The 25,999-nt window shown below is 41.8% G+C and overlaps 2 protein-coding genes across 7 annotated transcripts; one reads left to right on the plus strand and one right to left on the minus strand.

Moving 5' to 3' along the window:
* Positions 1-9: 9 nt before the first annotated feature.
* spata2l (spermatogenesis associated 2-like) lies at positions 10-13,028 on the plus strand. Of its 2 annotated transcripts, XR_016115122.1 has the most exons (6): positions 10-323; positions 3,871-4,228; positions 4,334-4,624; positions 4,811-4,904; positions 5,012-5,184; positions 8,543-8,678. XR_016115122.1 is itself a non-coding variant. In XM_088997614.1 (4 exons), the coding sequence occupies exons 2-4, from the start codon at positions 3,884-3,886 to the stop codon at positions 9,281-9,283; spliced, it is 1,377 nt and encodes a 458-aa protein (XP_088853740.1). In that variant the 5' UTR covers positions 17-323; positions 3,871-3,883; the 3' UTR covers positions 9,284-13,028. The 2 variants fall into 2 exon arrangements, 1 of the variants encoding a protein (XP_088853740.1); XM_088997614.1 differs by lacking the exons at positions 4,811-4,904; positions 5,012-5,184 and having other exon boundaries at positions 17-323; positions 8,543-13,028.
* A 3,980-nt stretch (positions 13,029-17,008) lies between these two features.
* Positions 17,009-24,325, minus strand: pdf (peptide deformylase, mitochondrial). Of its 5 annotated transcripts, XM_088997604.1 has the most exons (5): positions 24,261-24,276; positions 20,689-20,815; positions 20,204-20,303; positions 17,343-17,961; positions 17,009-17,256 (listed from the first exon to the last, which is right to left on the minus strand). In XM_088997604.1, exons 4-5 carry the CDS (start codon positions 17,917-17,919, stop codon positions 17,099-17,101), a joined length of 735 nt encoding a protein of 244 aa, XP_088853730.1. In that variant the 5' UTR covers positions 17,920-17,961; positions 20,204-20,303; positions 20,689-20,815; positions 24,261-24,276; the 3' UTR covers positions 17,009-17,098. The 5 variants fall into 5 exon arrangements, with proteins under 5 accessions (XP_088853730.1, XP_088853727.1, XP_088853729.1 ...); XM_088997601.1 differs by lacking the exon at positions 20,689-20,815 and having other exon boundaries at positions 20,204-20,321; positions 24,261-24,325; XM_088997603.1 differs by lacking the exon at positions 20,689-20,815 and having other exon boundaries at positions 24,261-24,298.
* Positions 24,326-25,999: the final 1,674 nt, after the last annotated feature.

Consider the following 25,999-nt stretch of genomic DNA (forward strand, 5'->3'; position numbering starts at 1 on the left):
GTTGGGAGTTGACATTAACTTTTAGTTGCGTCGCTTTGTGTGCGACTATTAATGCATGTGATTTCATTAATTAATTTTATTTTATTTACTAATGGGTTTTATATTTTTTCCTCTTCGCACATATCACCTTTCGTTTCGAAATCATCTTCCAAGCTACATAAGACAGAGAAACCAAACGCACCTATTTCACACATGAAAAAAGTGTCACGTGACACGACATGTTTGCTTTCGCCTTGACATTCAAGTGGCTTAATGTGGTTCGACAGTTTGGCTGCAGCATCTTCTAATCGGCTATCGACAAACATCTGAAGAAACAAGCACAGGTGACTTTCCGTTTTTTTTATGCTAGCTACGTATGTCGATCAATGTGCTCCATTTCAAAACTGCGTGTTGGTATCGTGTAAGCATTCAGCATTGACACCGTCGAATTCAGTGTTAAGCTGTCGACATTCAGAAAATGCTCCTATTTTGAGGAGGGGGAATCTATGTCCCAAAATTACAAACCGGTCTCAATGAGAGTTCATGTTTAACTCGGCCTAATCTTGGTATACAAATACATAAAAACAACATGCTCACGCGCGTTGACAAAATAGCTAGTGTAATCAATCTTTAATTCCGATCTTTTACTTCCTGAATTGGAACCAGTCGCAATTGTTTCTGAGGGAGGGGAACCAGGCAAAATAATGTAGGTTGAAGTGCCACTGAACCAACATGGAGAAAGGCTTCCACCCTTCTTGAGTTCTTTCGATACTGCGACCAAGCCAGCCTACAACTCACCAAATCTAGTGAGTCGCCACTGCGATTGTGAAAGCTGCAGTACGGAAATCTGCAACCGCGCAAGCGGCGTTGGACACATTCAAAATAAAATAAAGTATAATAATGTATAACCAAAAAATGCCTGCACGCCAGTGACACGCAGACCTGATTCATTTTTCGCTATCAAATCTTTCTTGAAATGAATAGTTGTACACATTATTATTCTTCCCCCCCACCAAGTTTACTGCCCCCGCTTGCTTTCTTTGGTGCCATGATTTTGGGCTGAAACACAATGCAGAAATAACAGTTCGATTTGCGTAGATCTCAACCAAACCTTATTGAACAACACAAACACGACTGCTTTCTCTGGAACCCTACACGTCTGCTTTTTTGTTTATCTTTCTTGAACAATACTAACACGTCTGTTCAAAATGGGATGTGGAATGAGGAAGCATGACTTCCTCGTGTAAGGAGGGGGGGGGGTGGAGCATTAAAGCTTGCTCTGTTTGGTTAAAACACGATTGATGGTCGTAATCCTTAGGTATAAAAGACTCAAACTTTCTGGTCAAGTACAGATTTGGTCAGGAGCGAGACATTAGAAAACTGAGGTTTGACTGTGTATGTGACAGGTTGTAAAGTATCTTATTTCGTATTTTGGTTACATTCGCATAGTTATATTGGGTTACAAATGATATGTATCGAAAATGTTTATTTAAACAAGGAACGCATGCTTAGGTTAGTGTTTCGGGTCGGACCGATTTAGATCGTTGGACAGGAAGTTGTGCGCATACGTTTGCATTACATCCGGGCATTCGAAGTAAACCACTGTGGAGTCAAGGCGCATCACACTGCTTGTCTTGTGTTTTTTTTTTCTGGATCCCACAACACCGTATCTCCCTTACCATAGTGGAGAATGTTGCGCTCTCCATGTACAGCTCACACCTGTTTTTTAAGAGGCTGGGTACAACTTAAAGGACAACCGACACCATTTTTTTGTTTCCTAACTGATATCAGAAAAACGTTTTATGGCATCTAAAATACCCAAAACACGCAGACTGATATTTTTAGTCAAATGCAAAACACCAATAAAAATGAGTTAAAGTGTCCCAAAACTACAGTGGTACCTCGGTTCTCGAACGCCTCACAGTTCGAACAAATCGGAGTTCGAACAAAATATTCGAGATATTCTTGCTTCATAGTTCGAACACCAATCGGTGTTCGAACGCCAATACGACACGTGAGTGCGTACGCGAGGGTGGGGTGCTGAGCGGCGTACGGGTGTATCGCTCTCTCCGTGACCAACTATTGTCGCATGCGGACGTGCTGCGTTTTGCTCTAGCGTTTAATATAGGTGTACAAAGAGTTTTAGCCTCTAATCATGCCTCTAAAGAAAGTAAGTGCTGCTAAAAGTGACAAAAGAAAAGTAGTGAGTACAACTATTGGATTTAAGAAAGAAATAATCGCAAAATATGAAGGAGGTGTGCGAGTGTCTGATCTGGCTAGGCGTAGCATGGCGAAATCTACGATCAGTACGATATTAAAGAATAAGGAGGCTGTGAAATCTAGTAATGTGGCTGTGGGAGTGAGAGAAAGTGTCGTTGGATAGATATTTTAAGGGAAAAGAACATCCTGTAGCCGAGTCATCCGTAGCTGTCACGTTCCGAGCGAGAGTGACGGCAGCTGACTCTTCGGAACGTAGTGGAATGTTTGGGATCCCAAAGCAGGCGGCAGAGACGTACTACCCAAGCAGGATGTTTATTCACAAATAAAAGAAAACACAGCAAGTAAAAAGGCAGGGGGTGATCCGACCCGCTTACTACGCCAAAAAGCAAATGGCACACGAGGGTGCAAAATTACACAATCCCGGAAGATGACATAAATTTACGGGACGCAGGGAAAATACCTCGGACCGGATACACTCGCGCATCGAAGGAAGAGTCCAGGTACGGTGGCGAGTTGAGTCAGTCATCCGGCATTGGCAAGGTGATCGCGAACCGTATAAATGCCCGTGCCCGTCCGTGATTAGAGAATTGCCCCCCCCCCCCCCCTGACAACTCGCAAGTGACAGGAGAAAAGAGATTGTTTCGGTGTTCGAACAAATCGCTTTTCGAACAGGGTCCTGGAACGAATTATGGTCGAGAACCGAGGTATCACTGTACTTCAAAATGACCTCAGAGATAGCGAGTTTCAGAAGGTCCCACCACCTTGTCCGTGACGTCACTCCAGGACGTCTTGCCTTGCTGTAGAATCAAAACAATGGCTTCAGATTTGGAGAAGATGCTTTCTTGTTACTCATCCAGTTATGAATATGATTCAAATAGTTCTGAATAGGAAAGCATAAATGTTTGCAAATCGATTAAAGAAGTCCTTCCGTATCAATTCGAGCCGTCAGGACTCGAATGTAGCGTCCCAGAAAATGCACAAGCTGGCGCCCAAGCTCTGTTGGAAATGGGCTGATTTGTCTGCTGGGAATTTGTGTCAACTAGTATCAAATAGTAGTCTTAGTGCAACACACAACGATTCACCATCGCAATATTTATGTGTTTTCCTTCTAATTTCGCCAGCAACACGAAGTTTTCAGACCAAACAAAGTACCCAAAATGCATTGTGTGTCACTTTCTCAGTCAGGGGCGTTCGTGACGTGACGTCAGGAATCGTCACCAACTCGAAAACAAGACTTCCTGAATATTCAGTGCGAGTCTAAAAGCGTAAAATATAGCCATATGCAGTGGAATCTTTGTAAAATACGCTAAGTAGAAGTCATTTGAAGTGATTTTACAAATTATGGACACAACTTGTCCACAGGCTTCGGTTGTCCTTCAAATCTTATCTGAAGAAGTCGTTTTTGGTGATGCACATGATTCCACTGGGTGTTGTTTTTGGTCGTACAGCTCCTGGTCATGTTAGTTCTACAGATGCTCGGACAAATTACCATTATCTTACAATTTTTTAATGGACAGCCACAACACAAGTCCTCACTAAAGCTCGAAAAATGTACTTTGCAGTGGCATTCGAAGGATTGCACCTTGTAAACACAGTAACAGTGACAAAATGTGTGTTACTGTCACGAATGTGACTGTCCATGCAAGTCTAATGTAATCTTTTTATTCTCAGCTCGGAGCCAAAAATGCGACATTTAGTGGCTGCTTACGATCATGCATTAGAGCAGCAAATCCTGAGACGAGGTTCATACCTGGCATGCAGCAATGAGGAGCTATGGAAGCAGGTGGAGGAGTTGCTAAGCAACAAAAATGCTCAAGAAACACACTGCTTGAGTCTAGATCCGCTGAAGATTATGGAGGAGTCACTCCAAGTGGAAGCTGCATTAGCAAAAGCACCCAAAACAAATAGCGACAAGCAAGTGAAAGCAAGAAGAGGACTCTGTGGCCTTGCCAAGGCTTTTGAGACTTTGGAGCAAGCAGCTTTGAACCTGTACCTTGGACCCTGGAGGGAAGAATACAAAGTTGTCAAGGTGAGATGATTTTTAAAAAATGATTTGTGAGAACCTGAATAACTAATAAGGTATTTAATTGTGAGGGGGCAGCGTGTAATTCATGTTGGGTTTTCTTGCCTCCAGATGTACTCCGGCATGTTCACACACTACATCAAACCGGTGCTGTCCTCGGCACAGATTGAGAAACTGTTTGGCTTGCTTGGATACCAACGTTCAACACGGCGGGAGCAGCTTCATCTCCAGCTGCACACACTGAGCCCATTGATTTTGGAGGATCTCCTCCGTCTGTCATGCGCCTTTTATCTGGCACGGTGTGAGTGTCGGCTCCTTTTAACGGCCCTGGAGAATCATGGTGGTGACCCCGAATGGGAGCTATGTCTGGTCAGAGGACGACTGCGAGGATATGTCCTGCCGGTATGTTAGAAAGAATTCTGCATTGGTACATTCATCATTTTAATATCTCGATCCTGTTGACCGGTCACGATCTACAGTCCACAGTATCGTCAAAGGGTTCAGAGAATCTGGAAAACTCACCGTACTTTCAAGTTTTTATATCTGTGATCTGAATCTCTTGCTTTGGCCACATTATTATTCCTGCAGGGTATCTAATCACTGGCAGGGCATAGCTGTTTATTGCCCGGGTCTTGTACTTGCCATTGAGCTGGTTTCTGAGGACTTGCCTCACCCACTGGAGGTATTTGGCCATAGCCGCTTTCCTTGTTGCCAGTTTGAGGTTGCCATTGGCTTGTGGTATACCGAGGTACTTGTAGCTGTTTTCAATGTGTTCTATTGTTCCTTCAGGGAGTGATACCCCTTCAGTGTGGACTACCTTGCCCCTCTTAGTCACCATCCGACTACATTTCTCCAGCCTGAATGACATCCCGATGTCACTGCTGTAGATCCTGGTGATGTGGATCAAGGAGTCTATGTCCCCTTCGCTCTTAGCATACGGCTTTGTCATTCATGTAGAGGAGGTGACTGTGTATACACACACACACACACACACACACACACACACACACACACACACACACACACACACACACACACACACACACACACACACACACACACACACACACACATATATATATATATATATATATATATATATATATATATATATATATATATATATATATATATATATATATATATATATATATAAAATCCTCGTCTCTGGGTGGTGTCTGTCCCCCATTTCAGCTCGGGTCCTCTACCAGAGGCCAGGAAGCTTTAGGCTTCTGCGCAGTATCCGTGCTGTTCCCAGCACTGTGCTTTTCTGGACCGAGATGACCGATGTCGTTCCCGGGGTCTGTTGCAACCAGTCGTCCAGTTTGGGGGTCACTGCCCCGAGTGCTCCGACCACCACAGGCACGACTGTCACCTTGACCTTCCAGGCTCTCTCCAGCTCCTCTCTGAGCCCTTGGTATTTCTCGATTTTCTCATGTTCCTTCTTTCCGATGTTTCCATTACTCGGGACCGCTACATCCACGACAACGGCTTTCCTTTCCCCTTTATCTATGAGCACGATATCTGGTTGGTTGACCATTACCATCTTGTCAGTCTGTATCTGGAAGTCCCACAGGATCATTCTCCACCACCTTGGGAGGTGTTTCCCAATTTGACCTTGGGGTTTCCAGTCCATACTCCGCACAGATGTTTCGGCAGACTATGCCAGCCACCTGGTTATGGCGCTCCGTGTAGGCTTTCCCTGCCAGCATCTTACACCCTGCAGTTATGTGTTGGATTGTCTCAGGTGCCTCTTTGCACAGCCTACACCTTGGGTCTTGTCTGGTGTGGTATATCCCTGCCTCGATGGCTCTGGTGTTCAGGGCCTGCTCTTGGGCAGCCAGGACGAATGCCTTTGTGCTGTCCTTTAGGCCAGCCCTCGCTAGCCACTGATAGAACTTCTTGAGATCAAGGCGGCTCGGAAAGATGTGAGTCAATTGACGGAGACCCAGAGAGGTGTGAATAAAAGGCAAATACCCAAGAGGTACATGCAGATAACCATACCTGAAGCACTCGAAACTGCCAAACAAAGGCTCCAGGCCTTGTCAAGTCGCCTAAAGAGGTACACGAAAGAGAATGAGGCCAGAAGAATAAACAGGCTGTTCGCAACACAACCTGCGAAAGTGTACGCTCAGTGGCAGGGTTCTAACAGCAGAGCCGACCCTCCAAGGCTGGAAACTGAAAGATACTGGAAAGGCATAAGGGAGAAGGAGGTCGCACATAACAGCAGTGCAAAATGGCTGGTGACTCTGAAAGAGGAGCACAGCAACATTAGTCTACCGAAACATCTGTGCGGAGTATGGACTGGAAACCCCAAGGTCAAAATGGGAAACACCTCCCAAGGTGGTGGAGAATGACCGAGCAAAGATACTGTGGGACTTCCAGATACAGACTGACAAGATGGTAATGGCCAACCAACCAGATATCGTGGTCATGGATAAAGGGGAAAGGAAAGCCGTTGTCGTGGATGTAGCGGTCCCGAGTGATGGAAACATCAGAAAGAAGGAACATGAGAAACTCGAGAAATACCAAGGGCTCAGAGAGGAGCTAGCGAGAGCCTGGAAGGTAAAGGTGACAGTCGTGCCTGTGGTGGTCGGAGCACTCGGGGCAGTGACCCCAAAACTCGACGAGTGGTTGCAACATATCCCGGGAACAACATCGAATATCTCGGTCCAGAAAAGCGCAGTGCTGGGAACAGCACGGATACTGCGCAGAACCCTCAAGCTTCTTGGCCTCTGGTAGAGGACCCGAGCTAAAAAAAAAATGGGGGACAGACACCACCCATGAGGGGTGAGGTGAGGATATATATATATATATATATATATATATATATATATATATATATATATATATATATATATATATATATATGTATATATGTATATATATATATGTGTATATATATATATGTGTATATATATATATATATATATATGTATATATGTATATATATATATGTGTATATATATATGTATATATATATATATATATATATATATATATATATATATATGTATATGTATATATGTGTATATATATGTATATATGTATATATGTATATATATGTATATATATATATATATATATATATATATATATATATATATATATATATATATATATATATATATATATATATATATATATATATATATATATATATATATATGTGTATATATATATATATATATATGTATATATATATATGTATATATATATATATATATATATATATATATATATATATGTGTATATATATATATATATATATGTATATATATATATGTATATATATATATATATATATATATATGTGTATATATATATATATATATATGTATATATATATATGTATATATATATATATATATATATATATATATATATGTGTATATATATATATATATATATATGTATATATATATATATATATATATATATATATGTATATATATATATATATATATATATATATATATATATGTATATATATATATATATATATATATATATATATATATATATATATATATATATATATATATATATATATATATATATATATATATATATATATGTATATGTTGTGTGTGTGTGTGTGTGTGTGTATGGATGGATGGCGTTGGTACCCCTTTTGGATTGGCAACTCGAAATCTGATTGGTTCGAGCAACAGTTTGATGAACACATTTTATGCGACAGGGCCCACAAAACTGATTGTGAAGGCGTGCAGGTAGATTTCTGACCCTGGTAACAAATGATGGCTGATATGTGATTGGTTAAATGCTTAAATATGAAAACATCTGGAAGCAGTGCAACTTGGGAAATGTATTGAGAGGAAGCTGAAAGACAATTTGAAATTAATAAGAATCCATGGACTAAAAATAATAAACATCAGTCTGTATTCAGACTTGTTTAGGCCAGCAGAGAAAGCCTTGCTGGTGACGGGCCGCCACTGTGTATACGTACAGTATATGTGTTATTATTCTTATTTCTCTCTCTCGCTCTCAACCTTTTGCTTTTGGTAACAGCTGTGCAGTCAACTTGCAGTAACTTCACTTATGGTGTATAAAAGTCGCAGATTTGTTTTAAATGGCTCACCGTCCGCCCAGATCACATCACAATCAGTACTAGTTTGATGGTGCTGGTTGTCAATTTAAAATGTTTCTGTTTACCAGTTTTGTTTTGTAATTTGATTTAGCGTACATTTTTAGCAAAACAGTTCCTTCATGTAGGTGCTTAGTGAGTTTTTCTTTTTACCCCAATGAGTCCAAATTAAATTGGACTCTTTTAAAAACAATTTGTTTTGTCCATCTCTCCAGGTTGCATTGGACAACACTAAGAGGACAATGGGATTCAAGCAGCCACTGATGTCTGAGTCTGATGAAGAATCAGACGTGGATCTGTATACAGACAAGCAGGTCAATGAGAGGCAAAAAGGGATGCTTGTGCCTAATGATGACAGTTCCAGCTCATTAGCGTGGGGTCCACTGCCTGTTAAATTGTACCACAATGGATCACTGTCCTCATCATCCCAAGCCATGAACGAATGTGTTTCTGTTTCAACACTAAGCTGCCAGGTTACCAGTAAGTCTGAATCAGAACCGTTCAGGAGCTCCTCAGCCAGAGTGAGCCAACCCAGCAATGCCAGTGGGAAGATAACTACTGATCCACCACCTTACGGCCGACAGGCGGATAGGGTGGGGATGGGAAAGAATGAGGATGAAAGCCACCACCTTTGCAGTTCTCTCCAATCGCCTAACCTCTACTTGAACCAGTGTAGTGAATGCAACAGTGCCCAAAATATCTCCAGTGCCATGCTTCAGCATGACTCACCGGGAGGTCACTCACTGCTGTTGCCTGCCGACATGAAAGAATCAGCAGCTCTCTCACCTCCCGGCCAAAATGTCAGGCCACAAGCTTTGAATTTATCATCAACTCTCAGCAGCAGTGCTGCGTCAATGTCCTCTTTAGCTTTATGTGATAACCCGAAACCACTGATTCCCATTTATCATCCCATAAATGATCATGACTGCTGCAACCTCAGACACCTTGATTCCTAGGTTGTATATCTCCACTGCACTTGTTTTCCCCACTTGTCTACCTGCACACATTGAAAACACTGGGAAAGTGCTTCTTTGGGAGCACATGTTCCAGAAAGCCCTTGGTTTTGTGGAAATTTCAATTGTGGGTGTAGCAATTCTCTCTTATGTGGCCAGACTCTTGACATCGTCTGTGTAATTGCAGCGTCTGAAACCCGTGACAAAAAGTTACCGGACACCAGGACAGACAATTCTGAAAAGTTGCCTGCCTGGCCTTAAAGTTGCCTGCCCAATTTTTCACAACTTGAAACACAATAAGATGACTAATCGCAAAAAAAAACATTGTTGCAAAGTAATAAGGAATAATAATCAGAATATATAACAGAACAACACTTTAAAATTAAGTAATTGATGTACCTACCACAAATGCTCCCTTGCTTAATTTGTTGTAAATATCCTTTGCTGATGATTTTGGCCCAGTTGTCGTTTGTCCATTCACTTCCCGGCAGGTTGCAGAGTGCAATATTTGCGTTGCGTCGTCTGCTGCAAGCTACGTAAACTCTTCTTTCCACGATGCTCTCAATGTACGTTTACGTTTTGGAGCGTCATAAATTTTGTTAGCTTCTTTTGAGTCTCTCTTCTGGGGCTGAGGTTTTGGCTTGATTCCTCACCACTTATCCATGTTTCTTGTGTTTTCTGTGCATCTACTTTTGAAAATGATATGCAAATGCATGACCAGATAACGCTCGGGGAAGTCCGGGCGCAAAGTTATTCGGTGCAGGCTTCTGATTGACTGCCGAGTATGCCAATTGCCAAACGAACTGAAATTAAAAATTAGCAAACAAACCGAAATTCCGAAATTTCAAAACAAACAAATATTTCGAAATCTGAATAAAGCCAACGTTTGATTTGGAAAAAAAACCTTAGTTTTTTTTTTTCCTGGAAAAAGTTGTCGGCCACCCGGGCAGAGAGGTTCTGGAAGTTGTACGCCCGTCGCAACAGTTAGACACCTCGGGCATCCGGGCAGACGTTATTTCAAACACTGGTAATTCATCAGAACTCATCAGACATAGCTTATTCTAATCACGGTGCCGAAAATATGCAGTTGGGGGGGGGGGGGCACAATGAAAATGATGTTCAAATGACTTCACCTCGACTTAATTTTAAAAAATTGTCAATTTTACACAGTCTCCATATTTGTTTTTGGCATGGACTCTGAGGCCCCTTGAATTTTTGGTTCGTTGTCATGCAAACTGGTTTTGTTGTTTGCACCCATTCTATTTCATTCACGGTGATGAGAACAAGGCACTGCAGAGCTGTAAAATAGTATTTTCTCTCTTCTTGAATTATGTGTTCTTTAAAAAAAAATCACATCCAAATGTTTCAATTCAGCAAGCCACTTTTAGTGTCACACAGCAATCATCCCCCCCCCCAAAAAAAAAATACAAAATGCCATTTCTAAATGCCAATTTAATTTACTGTACAGTGGTACCTCGGTTCTCGAACGCCTCACAGTTCGAACAAATCGGTGTTCGAACAAAATATTCGAGATATTCTTGCATCGTATTTCGAACAACAATCGGTGTTCGAACGCCGGTACCACGCGTGAGTGCTTACGCGAGGGTGGGATGCCGTGCGGCGCATGGGTGTATCGCTCTGTTCGTGACCAACTGTTGTCGCTAGCGGACCTGCTGCGTTTTGCTCTCGCATTTAAACAGGTGTACGAAGAGTTTTAGCCCCTAATCATGCCTCCAAAGAAAGTAAGTGCTCCTCCAAGTGAAAAAAGAAAAGTCGTGCCAACAACTATTGCATTTAAGAAAGAAATAATAGCGAAATATGAAGGAGGTGCGCGAGTGTCTGATCTGGCTAGGGAATTTAGCATGGCGAAATCTACGATCAGTACAATATTAAAAAATAAGGAGGCTGTGAAATCTGGTGATGTGGCTATGTGGGTGAGTACTATAAGCAAGCAAAGGCAACAAGTTTTGGAAGAGGTTGAAAAACTTTTGATGATTTTCATAAATGAAAAACTGGGGCGGCCCGGTAGTAGAGTGGTTAGCACACCGGCTTCACAGTGCAGAGGTCGCCGGTTCGCGTCCCGGTCCGGCCTCCCTGTGTGGAGTTTGCATGTTCCCCCCGACCCGCGTGGGTTTTCTCCGGGTCCTCCGGTTTCCTCCCACACTCCAAAAACATGCATGGCAGGCAGATTGACCACTCCAAATTGTCCCTAGGTGTGAGTGTGAGAGTGACTGTTGTATGTCTTTGTGTGCCCTGCGATTGGCTGGCAACCAATTCAGGGTGTCCCCCGCCTCGTACCCGAAGACAGCTGAGATAGGTTCCAGCAACCCCCGCGACCCTAATGAGGAATAAGCGGTACGGAAAATGAGATGAGAAGTGGCATCCACAACGTTGTTCGCCATGGGGAGGCATCGAGTTCGGACAAGACTGCAGCGGAAAAATTCAAGACGGACTTTGCCAGTTTCGTTGAACAAGAAAATTATCTTCCCCAGCAGATTTTTAATTGTGATGAAACCGGTCTTTTCTGGAAAAAAAATCCCATGGAGGACATACATTACATGCGAGGAGAAGTCTATGCCAGGCAACAAGCCAATGAAAGACCGCTTCACGCTTTTACTGTCTGGCAACGCAAGCGGGGATTGTAAAATCAAGCCTCCACTTGTGTATCATTCGGAGAATCCGAGGGCATTTAAGGCCAACAACATCATGAAAAGCAAATTGCCTGTTATGTGGAGGACAAACTCCAAGGCTTGGCTAACGAGGCAATTTTGCACCGAGTGGGTACATGAAGTTTTTGGCCCAGAAGTTAAAAAAAAAATTGGAGAAGAATTTGCCACTACGCTGCCTTTTGTTGATGGATAATGCCCCTGCACATCCTCCAGGTTTGGAGGACGACTTGATGCCTCCAAATACCACCCCGTTACTTTCCACCCATGGACCAGCAAGTTATTGCCAAAAAGCTCTACACGAAATATCTCTTCCAAAGGTGCTTTGAAGTCACAAATGACACTGAACTGACCCTGCGCGATTTTTGGAAGCACCATTTCAACATCGTGCACTGCATCAACCTCATCCGTAAAGCATGGGACGCTGTGACCTATCGGACGACGAATTGTGCTTGGAGGAAGTTATGGTCCAAGTGTGTCACCGAGCGAGAATTCGAGGTTTTCGGTGTTGCAGGGACCAGCACGAGTGCTCCTGTTGAGGAGGAGGAGCAACCCAACTTCGTTGATGACATTGTGTCTTTGGACAAGAGCTTGGGCTTGGAGATTGACAACGAAGATGTGGAGGAACTCCTGGACGAACATCAAGCCGAGCTCACCACAGAAGAACTCCTCCACCTTCAGAATGAGCAGAAGAAAAAAGTGGAGGAAGAGATGTCCTCTTTGAAGGAGGATGCAAGAAAGGATGCCCCGACGTCCAAGATTAAAGAAATGTGCAGCAAATGGACCGAGTTACAGAATTTCGTCGAACTCCACCACCCTGATAAAGCTGCAGCCACCAGAGTCATCAATGACTTTAACGACACTGTCATGAACCACTTCCGAAAAGTGGTAAAAAGAAGGCAGAAGCAAGTGTCGTTGGATCGATGTTTTAAGAGAAAAGAACATCCTGTAGCCGAGTCATCCGTTGCAAAGAGATTTGAACGTGTGAGCACCCCTGAGACAGAAGAGCTCCCCCGAAGTTTTTATGGAAGGGGACTCTTCTTACAAACAATAAATTTCCTTCCTCCGCCACCTGCGCCTTCTGCTGAGGTAGAAGGCGCAGGTGGGGTCCACTGCCTGTTAAATTGTACCACAATGGATCACCACAAAGGTAAAAAAAAAATCCTATTCATAATTCTTTTCTTTACGAACGCACGATTAGCCTGGGTTACATTTATGTTTATGTTATTAATGTCTGCCATTTTGCTTAACATTTTCTGAGATATACATTGATTTGTATGTGTTGGTCAGCATTTTAACGTGCAATTTCATGCATAAAATAATGTATAAAATACTGTACTAAAAAGGTAAACATTCAGGGTGTTGGAACGCATTAAAACGATTTATATTATTTGTAATGGGAAAAATGGTTTCGGAGTTTGAACAAATCGGTTTTTGAACAGGGTTCTGGAACGGATTATGGTCGAGAACCGAGGTGCCACTGTATTTAAAAAAAAAAAAAAACTACCTGTCCCCGTGTGAAAAAGTAACTGCTCAGGGTAGGATGGGGCAGTTACTTCACAAACTGACTAATGACATTTTGGAGAAAGTCTAGCTCAACTACAAAGACCACATTTGTTGAGTCAAGAACTCACAGTCGGAGTAGGCTACAAGTTAGCAATTGAGTTATTGAAGTAAGTCAGCCTGGAAAAGATTATTAGCCGTGATGTGCGGGGGTCTGAGGCTGTTTTGCTAGCTCACAATCAGGACAAATTGCTGTGATTGATGGGACAATTAATTCTGCTGTTTTACCCAAAAATCCTGAAGGACAGTGACATTCAATGTGCGCCCTCAAACTCAAGCGCTCTTGGATCGTACAGCAGGACGGTGATTCGGAATACACCAGCAAATGCACCTCTGAATGGCTAAACAATGTCCAACAACAAAATTAGGGGTTTGGAGTGGCCAAGTCAAAGTCCGGATTTGAAGACATGCACATTTTTAGCATGCATCCCTTCTCCAATGGTGAAAGGACCATTTGATCCTCTTTCATCTACAACTGTTCTAAACAACAAACAGTATGCAGAGAAGTGGTTAAGATTGAATGACTCTGAGGTCTGTGTCTATGTGTTGTATTATTTTGTTGTTATTATGATTCAGAGATTCCGCCACAAGAGTGCCTGCCTTTACAGCAGCCCCTATACTTTTTGTTCTTCTACTTTCTTTCTTAACTTAGCTGCTGGGATGCTGTCATTGGGGATTTTTTTAATTGTGAGATGAATAAAGGTGTTATTATTCTTATTAAGAAAGCTGGATGTGTTGTCTGTCTCCTGATGCCTTCCCATGAAAATTCATCTGCCATTTTGAACCACTGAGTTCTAAAGGTAAGGTATTCGTTTCGTCTGAACCAATTCTTAGCTTTTCCTTTAAATGGTGCTTCACAATATCTGTACGTGTGCATGTTGTCTGGGGGAGGGGGTGCAGTGATGAGGTGAAGCGTGGCGCAGTCGTGAAATTAAAGGGGCCTGTAATAGGAGAGTGCCAGTCGTCAGTCTGAGCGGGAATGTCATGGTGAGATGGGAGGACTGAAAATTAACCGCAGGTGGTGAATTCCATTCATTTTGGCCGTATCGGCTGTCGTGATAAAGTGGAAGAGTAGAGCCTTGATACAGGGAGCGCAACAACACGCAACATAGCTTTACTCACGCTGTCGCCGGATAGCTGCTTTTCGTGAATCCAAATTAACAGAAGTTTTTCAACTTCTTCGATTGCCCGAGACCGTCGCTTTAAGAGCATGGAAACACCTTTTGCAACAGACGCACCTTTGATGGCTTCTTTGATGCGAAGGATGGTAGCAATGGTGGACTTAGCATAGCCGCGCTCTGTCGCTAAATCACACAAACGCACACGTCGTTCGTGTTTTTCAATTATCTCCTTCTCAGCGACGGTGATTTTATTGTGTTTCTTCTTGGGCTGAACACGAGCCTGTGGTGGTTTTTTTTCGGTGCCATAATCGTAAAAGTATAAGCAAAAAGCTGCAAGGAGGCGATGGACGTGTGCATTCAATGAGAGGGGGTGTGCAAAGTAGCGTCGGCTGGAGCGCTGTTCGGTTGCCGAAGATCACTCCGCCAGAGCCGAAGGTCGTGTGCTTCCATGTTTTTCCGCAGAAGATTATGTATTTATTTATACACACTTCCACCGAAGTGCGCAAGATGAAAATAGTTCTTATTATGAGGCTTAATATTCATAAATTTGACGTTCGTATGATAAGGCGTTCGTAAGTTGAGGTCTCACTGTACAGTAATACCTCGGTTCTCGACCATAATTCGTTCCAGGACCCTGTTCGAACACCGAAACCATCTCTTTGCTCCTGTCACTTGCGAGTTGACAGCGGGGGGCGGGGCTGCCTCTCCCGGCCGTTCTCCACCTGCTGTCAATTCTCTAATCATGGACACGGGGCATTTATACGGTTCGCGATCACCTCGCCAATGCCGGATGATTGACTCACCTCGCCACCGTACCTGGACTCTTCCTTCGATACGCGAGTGTATCCGGTCCGAGGTATTTTCCCTGCGTCCCGTAAATTTATGTCATCTTCCGGAATTGCGTAATTTTGCACCCTTGTGTGCCATTTGCTTTTTGGCGTAGTAAGCGGGTCGGATCACCCCCTGCCTTCTTACTCGCTGTGTTTTCTTTTATTTGTGAATAAATATTCTGCTTGGGTAGTACGTCTCTGCCGCCTGCTTTGGGATCACAAACATTCCACTACGTTCCGACCAACAGTTGGTCACGGAGAGAGCGATACACCCGTACGCCGCTCAGCACCCAACCCTCGCGTACGCACTCACGCGTCGTATTGCCGTTCGAACACAGATTGTTGTTCGAACTACGAAGCAAGAATTTCTCGAATATTTTGTTCGGACTCCGATTTGTTCGAACTGTGAGACGTTCGAAAACCGAGGTTCCACTGTACTGATAAGGTGATACCGGTCGAAGTGGGGTAATCAGGCCAGTTGTTAGTCAGAACAATAGGAACAATCAGTGGAGCTGCAAGGAGTAGTCCTCTGCTCCCCTCAACCTGAGAACAGGGACCTATAGCAGAGTCATAGAGGAGCCATGTCTGGACAGTAGGGATATATATATATATATATATATATATATATATATATATATATATATATATATATATATATATATAAAGTCTCGTTATATATATAGTCCGAAAAAATATGGATATAACCGGGACTATCGATATATCCGACCCTGTTTGCATGTAATTTTCTCCGTGCGTATAGAAATATATATATAGGGCCTAAACTACCAGTAAGACTTTAGTTTGCTGACGAAGTTTCTTGGACAAGAACCGAAACGTCCGACACCTTATAAGAAGTACAGATGACGGCTGAGGAAACCTTTTCATCGATGGACCACTCCTGTACGACTGAGAGCTTACACAGACGTAAGGTTGTGGATAGTTATTGACTGAGGCAAAATCAATGTGACAAAAATGTGTCCATAAATTCCATCAAAGTATTCACAACAAGGCGGCCCTATGATCAACTGATTAGCGTACCATCCTCAAAGTCCCGAGGCGCAGGATTTGATGGGGAGAGTTTGGACTCTCCCCATGTCTCTGTGGGTTTTCTCCAAGTACTCCAGTTTCCTCCCACATTCCAAAAACACTCATGGCAGGTGAATGAAACCCATCAAATGTTCCTTTAGTGTGATTGTGATGGTTGTTAGTCTCAGCGTGCCCCGCAATTGGCTGGCAACCGGTTGAGAGTGTCCCTTAGCGACTGCCCAAAGGCAGCTGGGATTGGCTCCCCTCTTGAGGCTGAGCAGATCACAAAATGGATGGCAAGTGCAAAAAAGAGTGCAAAAAACTGTCTTAAACGAAAAAGCCACTGACACAAATTGCTGCATGCACATCAAACTTGTAACAATAAATTCACTTTCAAACTTTCAAATATTGAAAGCACTCCTTGCCAGTCTTGTTGCTCAAGCGTCTCGCGCATCGAGTGTTTATCCATTCCTGCGCATAGATGGAAATTGATTACCGGAAATCTGATACTTTGCAAGGGAATGAGTGTACACAGAGCTGATTAAAGTTTTATGCTTGCATCTAATGTTTGTTTCCATCAGAGAACAGACTAAAAACATGTTTTGGTCTTTTCTATTCATTGTATTCCTGCCAGTTGATATTGATGAAAGTCTTGCAGTCCATGTGATCAATGTAAAGCACCCCATTCAAGTGGTCCATCTCGTGCTGGAGGATTCGAGCTGGCCAACCGCTACCCTGCCAAGTCGCATCTTCTCCGTTTTCATTCAAACCTACGGGGGAGCAAACATTGGAAAAAATGTTTTCTCAGATTTTTTAGATGAGATTCACAACAACATTGTGATCTAAAATGACGTACCTGATACTTCCACAGAAAGGTAACGTGGGACTATGGCAGAAAAGCCACATATGCTTTCACAGGCTTCTTGAAAGAGCACTTTCTGCCAATCCAGCACCCTCAGCTGGGGGTTGACAAATATTGTCAATGGTTGGACAGAGAGTCCACGAACTTTTCTAGAGACGGGTGAACTCTCATCCAAAAGCTTCTGCGGGTACTCCAAGGCCAGGATTCTAAGTGGCACCCCGATCTGAGGAGCGCTAATGCCAACACACTCAAATTTACGCATGACTTTGACCAATGTGTTTATTACCTTTTGGACCTCAGGTCCTTTAATAGCTGCTGGATCAACCACTACAGCTTTTGATCGCAGCACCGGGTCACCCACTTGACATATGTGGTGGTAGGGGGGGCTGGGAGGGGATATAATCTTGTGTTTAAGGTACTGAAAGTAGGAACGCACCTTGACATCCGTACAATAAGAGTTTGCATAGGGTGGGTGTATCTTTGGGAAAGTGTGTGGAAAATGAGTGGGAAGGGCGGCCCAATGTCTCAAACTCGTGTGGCAAAGCTGAACTATTGAAGAACATCGGGCCATCGTGAGTCCAAAGCCAAGAAAGTCAGGAAAATATTCACTGCCCTGCAATGATACACAGGAAGTGATTTAGAAAGATGCAGTCTTTTAATGTCAGGCAAAGAACATATTACATATCAACATTGTAGAATATCTGATAATGTGATAACAAACCATCTCTTTCCAATGTTACCCATTCAAGATTTCAGAATGAATCAATTGACAATTAATTGATCGGCAAATTAATTAACATTTATGTTGATCATTGCAGTTGAAATTGCTCTCAAAAGTGATCACTTCCGGCCCTTTTCCATCATGCTTGTGCTCATGCGAGCTCTGAGCCAGTGCCCAGTTTATCAAAAGTTCTTTCTTTTTCCACTACGGAAATTGACTCTAATTCTAACTCGAAGCTGGTGCTTAAGCTATATTAGCATTTCCTGATCTCATTTTACTGACTGATATATACTACAAACAGTTGTAATTGATTTTGTTAAGTTACATAGCAGATGCTAACAGCACATTACAGTAAAGTCTCGTTATATCGATAACGGATATATCGTTAGTCCCGGTTATATCGATACTATTTCTATGCACGCACGGAGAAAATTACATGCAAACAGGGTCGGATATATCGATAGTCCCGGTTATATCGATATTTTTTCGGACTCCCTTGAATATCGATACATACCTGCCAACTTTTAAACCAGAAAAGCCTAGTGATATGCAGGAGTCCAGGGGCCATAGGCCCCGGTCGGTCCAGGGGTGCTTTGCCCCCTGAAGCCAAATGATTTTTAACATTACAGATACTTCAGGCTAAATCACCATAATCAGGCTAAACCACCATACAACTGTTGATCAATGTTAAATATATACTTGTGAAAAAAATACATACATTTCAATTTGTCAATCATGAAAATATCATGTTTGCTACTATTTTAAGAAAACAAAACAGAAATATTGTACTATCAAGCAAACATAAAAAAAAATCTATTACAGTAAAGTCTCGTTATATCGATATCGGATATATCGATAGTCCCGGTTATATCGATACTATTTCTATGCACGCACGGAGAAAATTACATGCAAACAGGGTCGGATATATCGATAGTCCCGGTTATATCGATATTTTTTCGGACTCCCTTGAATATCGATATAACGAGACTTTACTGTATTTCAAAAGTGCAATGAATTGTAAGTCATTGTTAGTAACTTCAAATATGCACATCTAACCTATATTCCATTGACAAAAATAGCTATCAAGAAACTCCTGACCTGCCAACTAATATGTTTCCCTGTACTGGTATTGTATACGTTTTATCATTTCAAATAATGTACGGCACACTACAACTTTTATGCATGTTTTTTTTTATTGTGAACCAATCTTACAAAGACCATTTGGTCCATCCAGTTCGTCTCATCTGCTGGTAGCCAACGACAATGCTGCCACCTGGTTTGCCGCCATGATTGCCACGGCAAACCAGCAAAAGTAATCCTCAATCTTAATTATGTATATTTTTATCGCTGTGTATGGTCGGGTTGATATATAACGTGCACAGTAAGCTTTCCGCATTTCCGCTTCTTAGAGTTTTTTATCATTTCAAATAATTTACGGCGTTTTACCACTTTTATACGGGAATTGCAATCATTCATACGGGCAGCTGTTAGCCAACGTTGACGCGAGTTTGAGTTTAACTCAAAGTCACGTAATTTTCAAATTTTCTTGATCGAAGTGTAACTTCTGTAAAGGCTTGGGAGTGTTCCTCATGAAACGACTGTAGTTTTCTTTTATTTTTTCTTTCTTTCTTTTCTTTTACTTTTCACACTTTTTATTGATTTTTCTCAGGCAGATGCCATTACACGACAAGGCTAAGAACGATGCTCACCCTTGAGTCTCGATTGCAGGAATGAGCCGTCACTCTGGATTCCAGGAAAGACTCGTACTACGCGCATGCGCAATTCATCTAAAGAAAGCTAAAGATGGCACTGTGTCGATCACCTGTTCTCGTGTTTTGAATGAACGTTGAGTACTTACTATTTTGACAATTTTTGATTTATTGTGTTTTTTTGAAAAAGGTCATTTCCATTTTCAACCCGTATCCCGGAAAGGGATCATAAAAACCGTAGTTTTTACGGCAAAATCGGAGTAGTTGGCAGGTATGCGTACACAGACGAACAACCATCTGCAGTCACATAAAACAATTTAGATTGTCCCATTAGCATGTTTTTGTATTGTGAGAAGAAACTGGAGCACCTGAAAAAAACCCAGCCAGGCAAAGAGTGAACAAACAAGGATGGCCAAACCCCGTACCTCTGCACTGTGAGGTCAATACTTTAACCAGTTGACCACCACCCAATCTTTGATGTTGCATGTGAAGTCGACGTTCTCGCCACTCGATAACCAATCCACCCTGGATGCAACAGCATATCTATAATGAAAGTTCTGTGGTTGGACACCAGAGGTGGCCTTGTGTTCAGTCCACCCGATCTGACATCAAAAAATAAACTTTTTTTTGTGTGTCGAGGAGTGTGGGGGTTACAATGTACAAAGTCCAGCCCGGGGGCCAAATGTGGCCTCCGGTCAATTTTCATTCATAACGTCTGGGTCGCATGTAGAATTAATAAATTAGGCAGTAGTGCTGTTGCCTGTGCAGTAGTGCTGCCATCTAGAGGATATATTAGGAACAGCAAATTACTATACAGTGATACCTCGGTTTACGAACCCCTTGGCTTATGAACTTTTCGGTTTACGAACGTTAAATTTATGAAAATTTTACCTTGGTAGACAAACTTTACCTTGGCATACGAACTTTCTTCGTACACAGAGCTGCCTCAATGAGTGATGTGTCGTTCGCAAACGAGCCCGTTCTTCTAACCACAAAATGGCAGCCAATTGTTTTTGTCCTCTATTCTCCCCCCCAGTCTTCGGTTAAGCCACGTGATTGGTCAAGAACGCAGCAGTGAGGGGGAGGTTAAACATTAAAGAGACAGACAGACGACAGTGAGAGTTTCAACTTTGATAACTTTCAAAGGCAGACTGTAGACTGCAAGGTTAAAATATCCCATCAATCAGGCTCCACAAACAACTCACACAAGCCATCTGTACACTTGATGGAAAATAGCTATCACCCCAGCTAAACAGAACACAATTGATGTGGAACTAGATAGAATTATCACAGAGAAAGCACCTACAAGGGACCATTCCTCAAGATGGTGAAAGAAGGTTACGTTCCTCATCAAGTGTTTAATGCTGATGAAACCGGCCACTCCATTCCATCAATCCATTGACAACCATCACCAAGGTAAATAATACTTTATTATACAGTACATTTTATTTTTTTAATTATAATACCATAGCACATTTATTATACATACAATAAGGTATATTTTGTGTAGTTTTAAGGCTTAGAAAATTAGAAAGTAGAAAATTATGTTTTATAGGGACCTGGGAACGGATTATTTTCATTTTAATGGTTTCCTAAGGAAAATAAATTTTTGGGATACACACTTTTTGCCTTACACACTCTGTCTGGGAACCAATTAAGTTCGTAAGCCAAGGCATCACTGTATGAGTAATGGACTGAATCCCCTCAACCCCTCAATTTCCTTATATGGCTACAATATACAAAAGCAGGAACGTTGACTCTCAACGTCAATTGAATTTTGATATGCGTGTTTCAAATGAACCAAAACACGTGCTTAACATTGATGAAAAGGTTTCTTCAGTCGTCAACTGTACTTTTTTGAAGGTGTTGGACGTTTCGCTTCTTATCCAAGATGCTTCTCAGGTCTTACTGGTATTATCGGCCCTATATATATCCCTAATGTCCAGGCATGACGGCGCCGGACACTGCTATGATAAGTCCCTACTCTCAGGTTGGGGAGAGCAGAGGACCACTCCCTGAGGCCGCACCGATTGTTCCTATATTCCTGACTAACGACTGGCCTGATTGCGCCACTCCCTCCGGTATCACCTCATCAGCATTACTAATGTTGGCTAACCTATGTTGCCTAAGCAGGCTATTGTACGAACGATCCAAATTGAACCTCACCCCACCATATCGGTTTAATGAAGGATTTAGCTTTTTTTTTTATGAAAATTGCTTCTTTTACTCCCCTTTCAAACCACGTGACTTCTCTCTTTACATCTGTCCCCACCCCAGCAGCAGTCTCAGTGGTGAGGACGAGACTGCTGGCGGATGTTTCTTTGCATGAAAGAACCAAACTTAAATCAGACCACATCTGCCAATTATTGGAAATCTGCCTTAATACTACGTATTTTCAATTTAGGGAAAAATGTTACAAACAAATTCATGGTTGTGCTATGGGCTCACCAGTTTCACCCATAGTGGCTAATCTGTACATGGAAGAGATGGATAAACAGGCCCTCACATCCTTCCGGGGACAAAACCTAGACACTGGTTTAGATATGTGGACGATACTTTTGTCATAATTAAAAAACAAGAAATTAAATCCTTCACAGATCACCTTAACTCGGTAGACATCAACATAAAATTTACTCGCAAGGACATTAAAGAGAACCAACTAGCCTTTTTGGATTGTAAAGTAATTATAAAAGAGGACAGAGCGCTAAAAACAGAAGTCTTTAGGAAGGTTACACACACTGACCAATACTTAATTTTCGATTCGAACTATCCTCTACAACACAAACTAGGAGTTATCAGAGCCCTCCAGCATAGGGCTAAACTAATACCAACAAGCGTCAAAGGCAGAGAAAAGGAGTCAAAACATATCAGGAGAGCACTCACAAACTGTGGGAACCCTCAGTGGTCGTTTAACAAATGTCAGAAAGAAAGAATAGGGAATGAAACCAAAAATTCTGAAGATACAAAAAGGAGAGGAGTAGCAGTACCTTACATTGCAGGAGTTTCAGAAAAAAATTACAAAGAGTACTTTGGCAACACAAAATTCCTACTTATTTCAAACCGATAAACACTTTAAGGCAAAAATTAGTGCATCCAAAAGATAGGCTGCCAAATGAAAAACAAAGTAATGTAGTTTATTCAATACATTGTAAGAAGGAAAATTGTAAAGAGCAATACATTGGGGGAGACTAAACAAATTCTCAAAAAAAGACTATCAACATCGCAGGGATAATACTAGTGGGCCTCAATCGGCAGTACATATGTACATATGCAAAAGGTGCATATGAGGTTAAAATCTTAGCAAAACAACATAGATGGTTTGAAAGGGAAGTAAAAGAAGCAATTGTCATAAAAAAGCTAAATACTTCATTAAACTGATATGGTGGGGTGAGGTTCAATTTGGATCGTTCGTACAATAGCCTGCTTAGGCAACACAAGTTAGGCAACATTAGTAATGCTGATGAGGTGATACCGGAGGGAGTGGGGCAATCAGGCCAGTCATTAGTCAGGGATGTAGGAACAATCGGTGGGGCCGCAGGGAGTGGTCCTCTGCTCCCCCCAACCTGAGAGTAGGGACCTATCATAGCAGTGTCCGGCGCCGCCATGTCTGGACATTAGGTGTGTATATATATATATATATATATATATATATATATATATATATATATATATATATATATATATATATATATATATATATATATATATATATATAGGGCCGATACTACCAGTAAGACTTTAGTTCGCTGAAGAAGCATCTTGGATAAGAAGTGAATCGGATGTTTCACTAGGTCACTACTCTCAGGTAGTGACCAGGTAGCTGACGAAGCCTCTTGGATAGGAGGCGAAACGTCCGAAACCTTCAAAAAAGTACAGATGACGGCTGAAGAAACCTTTTCATCGATGGACCTCTCCTTTACGGCTGAGAGCTTACACAGACGTGCTTAACATTTACTTCATTTTCTATCTCAACTTCAGAACGCTTCTTTTTCCTAGTCTGAGACAGTTTTCATTCTCCCTGGGTGAATCGTCGTTACCAAATCGCGAAGAATTTGTTTCATAACATTATTTTGAATCCAAACCTTGACGTGGTCGCGTGATTTGGAGAACTTTTATTTTGAAGGTGGTCAACACCGCTTGCGAGAGGAAGATTACCGTAATACATAGTATTAACAACCTGGCTTGACTTCAATGTTGCTAGTGGAGACTGGCCTGACCGCTAAATTTATCGCTTAACGTTAGATTTTTGTTTTTCGTTTTGGCTGTATGTAGTTTTTGACGGCGTTGTGTCGGCGATTGAAAAATTCGACACAAAGTGTGGACCAAAAGTGTGTCACCACAAAAATAAACAACTGATTTAAAAAAAATGGCTGTACTTCGGCGAGGATAGAGTTTAATTCGCGCCGTTTCATCTTTTAGTGGCGAAATTCGACCACTTTTCGGAGCCCTGAACTACAGTCTTTTTAAACACACGCATCGTACCTGTTCTCTGAACAACTTGCTCCTTGAAAGACGAGACGCTACCGTATAGCGATGTGTCGTTCGCGAACGAACGAGCTGTTGGAGCAGGCTCTTTGAAGTGAACGACCGGAGCCGTTTTTGTTTTTGTTTTTTGTTTTTTTAATGGAGTGGACAAATGTAGACAATTAAAAAGCCACCATCTCAACGACCTGGCACCGTGTCTCCTGCTGACATCACGATGTCATCGGTTGGTTTATATATATATATATATATATATATAGATATATATATATATATGTATGAATGGGAAACACTTCCAAGGTAGTAGAGAATACAGACTGACAAGATGGTAATGGCCAACCAACCAGATATCGTGGTCATAGATAAAGGGCAAAGGAAAGCCGTTGTCATGGATGTAGCGGTCCCGAGTGATGGAAACATCAGAAAGAAGGAACATGAGAAAATCGAGAAATACCAAGGGCTCAGAGAGGAGTTGGAGAGAGCATGGAAGGTAAAGGTGACAGTCGTGCCTGTGGTGGTCGGAGCACTCGGGGCAGTGACCCCCAAACTGGACGACTGGTTGCAACAGATCTCGGGAACAACATTGGATATCTCGGTCCAGAAAAGCGCAGTACTGGGAACAGCACGGATACTGCGCAGAACCCTCAAGCTTCCTGGAGAACCCGAGATAAAATGGGGGACAGACCATGGTGGGTGAGACGAGGATTTTTATATATATATATATATATATATATATATATATATATATATATATATATATATATATATATATATATATATATATATATATATATCGATGAGAAGGTTTCTTCAGCCGTCATCTGTACAATTTTGAAGGTTTCGGACGTTTCGCCTCCTATCCAAGAGGCTTCGTCAGCGAACTAAAGTCTGACTGGTCGTATCGGCCCTATTTATATATCCCTAATGTCCAGACATGGTGGCGCCGGACACAGCTATGATAGGTCGACGAAGCCTCTTGGATAGGAGGCGAAACGTCCGAAACCTTCAAAATTGTACAGATGACGGACGGCTGAAGAAACCTTCTCATCGATGGACCACTCCTGTACGACTGAGAGCTTGCACAGACGTGTGTGTATATATATATATATATATATATATATATATATATATATATATATATATATATATATATATATATATATATATATATATATATATATATGTATATGTATATGTGTGTGTATATCAGTGGCGGTCCGTGCATTTCAGTGAAGTCCCGCTTAGTCCGACTTGAACAAATATCCCTCGTAATACCATAATTTATGACACAACGGCTGGAGATAACATTTACAAAAGCACACGCACGCAGTACTGGGCGTGGCATTACCTTAATCGTCTACAACACAGGCTATGTTCCGGAGCAATTACACATCAATAAATCTGCATCAGCATTTAGAACTTGTCACTATACGTGATACTGCAAACACTTAAAAATAAAAGTAAATTTAAAATCATTTGTCCACAAAGTTTTATGAAGTCCACCAAGAATATGCAATCTTTAACAAGATTTTACGCTAAATTACAAAATGTCAGTTATTATCAGAAAAACAACAAGACGTTCACAAAACGAACTATTTGTTGAAAATAAAAGTAAACAAATCTTTTTCATTTGTTCTTGAGAATAGGCTTACCTACATGCGACAGCGAGTTGTCCTCTCCTTCAGCCATTGTGGGTTAAAAAAGCGAATAGATATACTTGGTTTTTCTGCCAAAGTTTC

The sequence above is a fragment of the Hippocampus bargibanti genome, linkage group LG05 (assembly GCF_051943395.1).
Source record: "Hippocampus bargibanti isolate YZ-2025 linkage group LG05, ASM5194339v1, whole genome shotgun sequence".
NCBI classification, from domain to species: domain Eukaryota; kingdom Metazoa; phylum Chordata; class Actinopteri; order Syngnathiformes; family Syngnathidae; genus Hippocampus; species Hippocampus bargibanti.

Excerpts from the sequence above, each read along its gene's own strand:
- spata2l (XM_088997614.1), top strand. The coding sequence starts at position 3,884 with ATGCGACATTTAGTGGCTGCTTACGATCATGCATTAGAGCAGCAAATC. Across the intron at positions 4,229-4,333 it reads AAGAATACAAAGTTGTCAAG|ATGTACTCCGGCATGTTCAC; the intron begins GTGAGATGATTT and ends TCTTGCCTCCAG. Across the intron at positions 4,625-8,542 it reads TGCGAGGATATGTCCTGCCG|GTTGCATTGGACAACACTAA; the intron begins GTATGTTAGAAA and ends CCATCTCTCCAG.
- pdf (XM_088997601.1), bottom strand. The coding sequence starts at position 17,919 with ATGGCCCGATGTTCTTCAATAGTTCAGCTTTGCCACACGAGTTTGAGA. Across the intron at positions 17,257-17,342 it reads CCTTTCTGTGGAAGTATCAG|GTTTGAATGAAAACGGAGAA; the intron begins GTACGTCATTTT and ends GCTCCCCCGTAG.